Here is a 10,315-nt window from a genome sequence, read left to right as displayed (position 1 = left end):
CCATCATGCATTTATAATTTTAATTTTAATTTAATTAATTTGAAATAAATAAATAAATAAATATATATATATATATATATATAACTAATACCCTTTAAACATCTACATGTTTTAATATTGACTTAAATAGGATTTAAAGTAAAAAATACAAAACCTAAAGGGACAACAGCAGCAGCTCACTGGCATTTCTGTCTTTACTTTCTATTATTGGAAGCATATTCTGAGGTATCCTCTCTGCAAGAGGACCTCATTTACTTTAAACTACAGTAAGCAGTGGCCTCTGGCGACTTGGAGATGTATGGGGACATAAAATCGATGTGAAAATACCATTTTAAACCATGAGATGTTTGTGTATCTTCCCTGCTAGCAGGAGAAGCAGTTGGCAGTCTGAATAGTTAGCACAAGTTACAACAGCCACCATGGTGGAACAGGTCAAAGAAAATAGTGCCAGCCATATGAATTCATAAAGTAAAGAATACATTCCACACTTCTACAGAAAAGATGGTGGGAATTCTCCCTTTTACTGATTAATTGTTTGCAAAACATTTTATTAACCAACGTTTTATTAAGGGAAGAATTGTTCCTCAATTGCTAAGCTGTGTTAAAGTTGTTTTACTCCAGTGAGCACAGAGTCTTTTCAAGAATTTAAATAAAAAAGCAAATCAGGGCAATCAAGTGCCTAGCAAAATAAGCACCAGAAGTAATTTAAATCAAATTAAACACTCAATAAAATGCTCCTTTAATGTGTTAAGTAAGAGACTGCACTCACTTCTGTTCAGATCTGGACACTGTGAGATGTAACCCTGTGGCATCACCAGGATCTCCACGTCCTGCATCACTCCCTGCACACACAGACACACCAAACTTTTCAATCAAGAACAATAGCACCTAACAGAAGGCAATAAAATGAGATGAAGCATGTTAATGTGTACTAAGTGGGTAAGGACCCAGAGGGGCGGCGGTGTCTAAGTGTGCTAACTGTACATTTTCCACATGAGATAACATGCAACCCAAGCGTCTGCAGGACATGCAAACACAAAACCAAAAGCCCTGTTTATGACAGCTTTGGTAAATGATGCAATCATAAAACTGAACACAGTGAAACAGCAATAAATCAAAGAGAGAGAGAGAGAGTGCAAATGACAGAGAAGTTAGTTGGGAAATAATATATGTCCTAGGTTGTCGCTCGGATGAATGATCTCATAACCAAACACGAATAGGAAGTTTATTCAACCAATGATGATGATGTGGGAGTTTTAGTAGGTAGATAGAATTTTTATTTTTCCTTCCAACCTCCTCTTATAAGCATAAACAGGAGATACAGATTCAATTTGATATCATAAGACCCAATTGATAGCTACTTTCGTTCTGTGGCCCAAACACACACACACAAAGACACATGCATATACATACATATACAAGAACACTCTGTCGCCATGGTAACCTGGCCTATTTCATTCCTTGAGTGCATGTATTTCCCTTACAGACGTGGAGGGGTGCAACTTAGGAGAAATTGTTTTTAAATTGTCTTGCCACTTCAATTTACCGGCCATAAATTTAAAATCCTGTGGAAATTATTTGCTGATTTTTTATGGCAAGGCACTATAATGGAAGCAGATGGAGTTGTGTCTATCAAACTGAAACCGTAAAACTATACATTTATCCGCAGTCAGAGTACACATTGTTCATATGCATCTACTGTAAACTTCATCTGTACTCTGAAAAATTATCGGCTATTACTACCTATGGTTTTTTGAGTGTGTAGTTAAGTAGCGGTGAAAAAAGAGCGTCTTTAACTTCAGTAATGTTACATATGTCCCAATGCAACGGAATATGTGGGTGGGGTTGTGTTACAAGAGGGATTTACAGTTAGCTCCAGAAATATTTAGACAGTGACACAATTTTCCTAATTTTGGCTTTGCAGGCTATGACTGCCTGAAGGCTGGAACCCATGAACATCACCAAATGCTGGAAGTAGAGAAGAAGCAACTGAACAATTAACAATGTATTTTTCATTTCACTGCGTCTTTAAGCAGAGTCAACTTGCTACACTTTTCTTTGCACCTTGGAGCAACAAACAAAGCAAAAAACTCTGTTTACTGCAGTATGCATGCAGTAACATGTCGGACATTGACGGCTGCCCCATCTGTACTGGAAATGTGAATTTGTGAAAGGCAAGAAGTAGCAGAATGAGGGCTGAATCACTGAGGATGCTGGGAAAGTACTAACAGTAATTTTCTACAAAATGCAAACAATCATCAGAAAATATATCCCGCCAGGCTAAAAAAAATAACTCCAGAATGAAATCTGGCTGTGAAATAAAATCTGATTTGCAAATTTCAACAGTTGCGGTTTCTTGTTGCATTTGGGATTACCTGAATTAAAAGTAAATTGTTTGATCAGCATACAAATCAACCACAAGTGATACACCGCTGATGGAATTGAAAAACTGTGACACTAGATAGGCACGATAAAATAGATTTAGCAATCTTACGATGTGCGTAGACTGTAAAAAAAATAAAAATAAAAAGGACCTTATTGAGTTGTGAAGCAGACGTGCAGATACGCTCATTCTGATTCAAGCCTTCACTATTACTGTTAGGGATGTGATTCTCCCGTCTTCAGCTGACACGCGCATCCAGACATTGACTGTGTGAATGTGTGGGAGTGCGTGTGTACTAATGAAGCAGTGTATTTTAACAGGAGACGTGCCTTCCTAGCAACTAATCAAGGCTTCAGAGAGTGGCGAGGAGAGATGCTGCTGCGTGACAAGATTAGTGGGTGACCTCCAAGGCTTCTTTCATCTACCAATTAACACAGAGGAAATTCAACAGCCTGGACACAATGTGTAAAAGCATTAACACACACACACGCAGGTACACACAAATATAACCACACCATCAAACACAGAGTCAGTCACCAGCAGACTGATTAAAATAGTTATAGTTGCTGGTGAGCTGACATTTTGCCCCAAGTGTTCTCCCCAGGTGGGAAATCTTGGAGTGCAGTCCAGTCTGGGAGAGACAATATATGTCTCCCTGTCTGATAAACAAGACTATAGACTAAGCTTAATGAGCATAGTCCAGAGGCTATTTAATGATTTCTCCCAAATCAGTGTTGTGGGGGTTGCTGAGATAATTGCACTGGGCTTAGCTGCAGACTAAGGGAAAGGGAACAATGACACAAAAAAAAGTCAATTCCTATGGTAGGCAGAGCAACCCTCAAATTAAAATGGTAAGCCTTGAGAAATGCACGCAATTAAATCCAACAGCTATAATAAATAAAACCAAACAAGCCAAACAAAGAGGGAGAAGATACAGCATAAACCAAAATTGAATATGGAGTGAAAAACTGAGATGCATTATTTGTTTATGCCATTGAAAATAATTTATCTCATATTAGGACAGGCATTAGCATTCATGCAGAGAGCCAGTGCTAACCTTGAAGAAGCCATGAGCAGCGTTTCTCTGTCCAAGCCAGAAAGAAGCATCTTCAGGTATGTCCATGTAGGGGGCTTCCACAACCCGTTCATAGATCCTGCAAAGCAAGTAGAGAATGGTCACTGCATCTTCCGTTCATGATTTTCAAAGCTTTTTTTTTCGCCTATTTTACCCAGTTAAATTCCCCCCATTCACTGCAGGTGGTGGCCTGTTAAATCCTTCAGTTAACTCTTTCCCTTAGGAGGGTAAAGATAGCCACATGCTTTCTGTGACACACATGGCGTTGCCGTCTGTTTCTTTTATTGTGCCAGAGAGGATCTTCACACTCAAACAGTAACACCCCTTTCATACAGCAGATGCACATATGATCTGGATCAGCTCAAGGTGCATTCAACCTGCATTGGACCAATTGATATGAGACAGCTGACTGAGGTTAAGGAGACTCCCGTCCGTGGTGTAGTTCCAAACACTTGCTTAACCACAGAATTACACTGAATAATTGACAAATCAGTTTCACCTATTTCTTTAAGTCCGTACTCTTCTTTTCTCTCTCTCTCTCTCTTTCTCTCTCTCTCTCTCCTTTCGGCAATTGGTTAAATCGTTTTTAAACGTCGCTATAAAAAAAGATTTTTCCATTCCTGATTAAAAGGCCAGGTAGCAGGTAGCATTAAACCCTGATTAAGAGGAGGGTAGTGAAGGGGGGTTGTATGATGCAAATTGCCCCATTATGATTGATCACTTATACAGTTTTGACTAACGTCACTGTGTTGGTGGAAACGAGATATACAAAACAAGAATGTGATCTCTCAGTGGATTCACAATTGTGTTCAATGATGCACCAGGCCCACCCAATCCCAGCAGGGTTATAGCCACCATTGTTGTACTTTATGGTAGTTTCAAAATTGAAAGTGTGCACTTTAACCAAAATAATTTCACTTTGGCATTCTTTGTGTGTACTTTATGCAATGGTCAAAACCCTTTTTTAGCATCTATATAAATCTTCTACTGTTTTGTTCCACAACAATGACAGAATAGGAGTGTTGTACATGAGTGCCCATCTACTGCAGTAGTATAGTGTTTCCTGCTGAAACCTTTCCATATACCACTTTGTAGATTTTTTCTTCAAGGACACTTTCACGAAATTACAAAAAAAGAGATGCTACGCGACAGCCTCAGATGATAATTTAAAATGAGGATGCCCCGATCCGCTGATTTTTTTCTCTAACAATTCCAATACCCCAACTCAGGTAATGACTGTTTTCCGAAATGTAATATCTGGTACAACCCACTGTGTGGAACTCATTGGAATAATTTTCATGTAAGGTAACATAAGGGGGGATATTGCTGTGGTAAAACAATAAGCAACTCAATGAATGTAACTGAATATCATAGTGCTATTGACAAAAAAATGAACTAAAGGAATTAACTGACTTTAATGTGGATTTATCACATCATGGCCAATACCCGATCCACTTAATAAAGTCAGTATCTGGGCTGATATCAGTGTATTATGTGGGATTAGAGCTGCAGTTTCTGAATAGCCTCCCTTGTCATACACATCTGTATTCTCCCATACTACAACACAAATGGCGTTAATTTCATATTTTACTGTCACATCTAATATAGACATCCTCAGCATCTTACCTGTTGCAGTCGACATGTAGTATGACATGAGAGGCACTGACGGCCACAGAGACTTTGTGCCACTGGTCATCAGCCAGGCTGTAAGGGAACACCTCAGTATGGGCCTGCTGGCCTTTGGTACGATAGTGAAGACGCACCTCACTGCGCTGGCCACTGCTCTCCAGCTCCAGGAACCTGCAGAACAAAAGTGCCAGCAACCTGTCTTTAGTAACAGCCACAAAATTACAAGTTTCTCTGAGAATCTGCATTGTGCAGCAGATCTTGTTGCATTTAGGTGTCATTACTCGAACTGAATCCTTATTTCTGTAACCTGCATGCATCACACCAAGTGTCTAAACTTGGGGCTTCTCACACGTCACATTTCCAAGCTGTGCCCTCGCGTCTCCCCCAGATTTGCAACACCATTTAGAACTGAATCACATCATGCTACTATATGGCTGTTAAGTGCAACATCAGCAACACACAACAGTGGCTCAAATGTAGAGCTTCAAATTTTTACATTGGCGTATTAGTATTCTCATAGAATCCTCTTCTCCACTGAGATTCACCCAGCAGAGTGACACTAATAGAAAGAGCTGCTGATGCACACTCATTACCCCTGCCTTTAAGGACAGAGTTATTTAAACTAGAGTCATTTTCTAGAAACATTATTAAAAATAAAAACTAGACACTTGTGTGCATAGTATATCAATGAAATTTATTTATCTGCAAACCCAATCTAATAGATTTACTCTCCCCAAGCCATGCATGCACATTCATCCCGGCACCATAAATGCACTAGCTAACACTTAGAATTAGTCTTTGCCATGTTTCCAAAAGAAACCATGCAGTACTGCTTTGTTGCATATGAATGGCTGGGAAAGCTAATCAGCAGCAGAGAAAGTCATTAACATCCCTGTGAGCGCTCCTCTCAGGACTGAATTTAATGTACAAACTGTTCAATCAATGCATTATGTGGATTCAGATTGCCGTTCTGATCATCCAACGGCTCAGCTACCTCAAACTAATGGAAAACATTAGCATGCTAACTGCAGATAGTGTCTCATCAGTTTTCGATCCACGATTACAGACTCAATGTTTGGATCATTGATGGACTGTGAATAATACGTTGGCATACAGGGTGCTTTGCTTTGTTTACTCAACCAGCGTGTAAAACATCTAAATGCTCATCAAATACAAATATTCAGGTTTCAATCAACATAGACTGCTGATATGACAAAAACAGAGAGTGGTACTAAATTTAGACAACTTTAATTATGGTTTATCAGTGGGGCTTTATAAACAGCTTTATCGTATTCACACACATTTTAGGCTCTTGTTCCATCTCACACTGCTAAAATATGCATCTTAAATGAACTTCACAATTGGTAAGTTTTAAAAAATGTATCTTAGAATGCATTTTGACATTGTACACAACAGAGATTTTAACATGGGATCTCTATGCATTGCTGTTATATAGCTGTTAGTATATACAAATAAGACTAGCATGTGCTACCCTTTTTATTATAAAACATATTTTAAACATATCATTAATGTCAAATATGAACTGATCATACCTGTGCTCAGAGTGATGAATGGAGAGGATGACCCCAGAGTTGAGGTGATCTTGTTTAAGGGTCACCAGAACAGTAAACTCATTCTTGCCTCTCAGCTTCTGGACCATTTGCTCTGAGACCTCAACAGGAGCCATCACTTCCCTGGATGACCCTAGAATGAAGACAGAAATATTTGATCAGATTATTCAAATGGCTGCATTTATGTAGCCCTTTTATTCAAAGCGCAGTACAATTTACCTCTCCTTCACCGTATCACACACACACACACACCCACACACAGAGCTACCAGCAGCGAGCTACCATGCAAGATGCTGCCCTAACCATCAGGAACAATCTGGGGTTCAGCGTCTTGCCTAAGGACAATTCCGCACATAGACATGAGCAGGGCATCAAACTGTCTACCCTGTGATTAGTGGATGACCCGCTCTATCTTCTTATTTCTGGTATGTACACCATGAAGTTGCTCATGGAAATTGTCTTTTATCTGTAACAACATTAACATTAAGAAAATATAACCCAGACCTAACAATGTGCCTTTAATAGGTATGTTTTTATTAATCTTACAAAGACTTTTGCTGAATATACTGAAGGCAGGAAGACACCACTGAAAAGCCAAAGTTATAGCTGTGGATTGCGAATTGTCAATCGGATTAATATGCAATACTCATACACATTACAGCAGATTAAGATTGTGTATTTCACATGTATTAAGTGTTCCAGATTTTTGTGCATGTAAAATCTTTTCTTTATTTAACCCATTAATTTCTGGAATAAAAACTCTACACAACAAAATGTTAATGAAAACTATTTATAGGTCCAGTGGGTAACATTTAGGATCTATTGGGATCTATTGGTAGAAATGGAATATAATACCCATGGGTATGTTTTCATTAGTGTATAATCACCTGAAAATAGGAATTGTGTTTTTGTTATCCTGAATGAGCCGTTCTTATCTACAGACACTGCCACTGTAGTTTCTCCTACACACTTCCCAGCCCATTTTCATTCCCAGGTCGTCAGACACCAGCGATGTTCACTTGGTTACAATCTGCAACTTCACCACTAGAGGCCACTAAATCCTACACACTGGTCCTTTAACTAAGTAATGTCCAAATATGTTGTAATGTAGTAAAGTGAAATGTAGCAGTGACATTTTAGAGACACAAAATATTACACAAAAACAATTGCTGTACGGAAGTACAGAACATTCGGTTGGGATTTTACAGGCCAAAGGTTATAAATATTTGATGTATTCACATAAACTCTTGATGTAGTTAAATTCATAAATGAAAAATCAACACTAAAACCACAAAACATACTGTTTCATAACGTTTCATATTTCCTTTAAAAGAATTATAGCTCTAGTGAATATTTGATATATTGACATGTTTTACAGGTCTAAAAACTGTTTCCAACATAAACTATTTAAACTTTAGGAAGCTGTAAGTCAAACACTTTGTCTAATAAAGGTGCTGAAATAATTTAATCTAAATAATTAAAGTTGGTTGACCATTTTGATCTCAAACCTGTGTTGATAGATTTGAAGCTTAAGTGGTTTGACTTGCTTGACTTGTCATTCTCTTGGTAAAATACTTAGACAGCAACTTAGTGCTAACCAATATTATACCAAACACATGTTTCTATCAGTTATACCGAAAATCGAATCAGTGGATCAAACACTTTCTCCTTGGCTTTGTGTAGGACTACACATATGAAGCTGGATTTTGGAAGCAGAAGAGAAAGGCTAATGGTGCTGGTGTGGATGGTAGGGCATTTTCTGTGTAGTTAGCTCGTAAGCTCCCATTCCCACCAGTGTGCCCCCTCCCTCCTTTCCAACTCTACACAGACGTCTATGCTACTTTAATGGAAGCATCAATAAATGATGACGTTTCTCAGAAGCAATCACATCAAAGAGTTCACTTCCAGCTATGGGATGCATGCAAGATGCCCTGGCACACTTAAGCGCTCCAGGAAGCTAGCGTGGCGGCTTTACCTCCGTGTATTAACATTACTTCCAGCTGGTGGGAGTAGCCAATTAACACAATGCAATGTGAAACAGCAAGCAATGCCATGATGGAAACTGGCATTCGCAGTGTACTTGTCGGTAACATAGATACAGTAAGATGTGGAAAGAGTAGCATTTTTTTATACTTTCTTTTTATACATGCTAGCAATGGCCTTTTACTGACGTGGGCTTTTAAGGCCATCGGGGACATATTTTGCGTCATTTCTGTCTAAACAAAAATGCTCACTAGATTTGTCGCTCACCAGAGGAGATGTACAGGGCGCAGTTTCATGCATTTTGCATTGCCAGTGGAGTATCATTACAGTGTCACTGGCTGAGGTGGGACAGATGGTCCAATGACTGCAGTTCGGCCTCGCAGTAATCTGCTGCCATCAACAGATCCCACTTAATAACCAAATCCAAATGACCACGGTTGACAGTAATCTCAGAAATTAGTTTTGTTTTGAGGTGTGTTTTGATCCATATTACTGAACTGTAATTAAAGCTACAATTAGGTGTCTTTTATTTAGTGATTTAGATGTTTTTATTTTTTTAGACTAAGGCTCTATACAGTTAGTCATTTCCCACTTTTAAAGCAAAAAGGAGCTCAAGCCAAACAGTATCCACACTGTCTATGACGATATGTGCTGGTCAGTCTATTGCCATACCATGTGTTGAACAGAGAATACGCTGACATCTCAATCATGAGCAAAATTAGCGCAGTGGGAGCAGGTGTCAGGGCGGGGTCCATACTGAGAGAAGGCTGATGATGCAGGGGGGGATGGTGAGGACAGAGGAACCTCTACCACTGGTCTGCTCTACAGCTCAGCAGCCATGGGCCTTTGATCTATGAGTAGATGACTCTCATCACCAGTCTTTATACTTTGAGGGGAATGGGGCTGCTTCAAATGGGACTTTGGGGGATTGGAGGGTGGAGACATAATTTAAATGGAGTGATGAGATTGGTCTGTGAGTTGCCTGTGTGAAAAAGCACGAAGATCTCAACAGCCCTGAACGGCACTCAAACGAAGATTAAGGCAGCTATAGCAGTAACGTCGCTGCATTCCTAAAAACATACATGAAAGAGCAGGGGATCAGTTTGTGCTATGATGAGAGGGCCAGCATTCCCTCTGCCAAATCAATGTGGCCCTGCTGAGGGGGCCTTTGGTCGATTATCTATTGGCAGATGCCTGGATGGGGCAGCCACCTGCTCCTAACGACCACTCTGATGTGAGATACTGACACAAAATAGCTTGAAAATGATGATCTAGCGCATAACATTCCAATCAGCACATTTTCCAGCACAATAACACAGCTCTTGACTTCTATCCTACTTGTTTACAGGATATGAAGACCAGCTGATTGTGAGAAAACTGTTTTTGAGACATACAGAGTTTTATCAGCTGACTAGAGATCTCTAAAAGCCTCAGGCTCAATAGAATCCCTAGGAAGCTCAGTTTTGGACTACGACCTAATCTTATCTGCTGGGTACATTGTGCTTTAATGGTTACACTCAGGCCACGATTTCCATCCTTTAGCTTTACTTCTAATCTTAAACTGTCTGATGTGGTCTTATTTTGTCTGACCCCTAGTACCCACATAGCTGTAATCCCCCCACAGTCCCATCACTGCATTCTCATGGAAAAACATTGGCAGCACTGCACAAATCA

The 10,315-nt window shown here is 39.5% G+C and overlaps 1 protein-coding gene across 1 annotated transcript in view; it reads right to left on the bottom strand.

The window, feature by feature from the left end:
- Positions 1-10,315, bottom strand: part of nell2a (neural EGFL like 2a) — a gene marked incomplete in the record, with an annotated part of 74,909 nt that overhangs the window by 58,150 nt on the left and 6,444 nt on the right. The window contains 4 exon segments of the mRNA XM_035664408.1: positions 770-842; positions 3,441-3,537; positions 5,085-5,258; positions 6,641-6,791. Coding sequence (XP_035520301.1) covers positions 770-842; positions 3,441-3,537; positions 5,085-5,258; positions 6,641-6,791 — 495 coding nt within the window.

Source organism: Morone saxatilis, unplaced genomic scaffold (assembly GCF_004916995.1).
Source record: "Morone saxatilis isolate NCDOM2014 unplaced genomic scaffold, NCSU_SB_2.0 Contig2, whole genome shotgun sequence".
NCBI lineage: Eukaryota > Metazoa > Chordata > Actinopteri > Moronidae > Morone > Morone saxatilis.
Note: the sequence above shows the minus strand (reverse complement) of the source record. Positions and strands in the feature narration are given on the sequence as shown.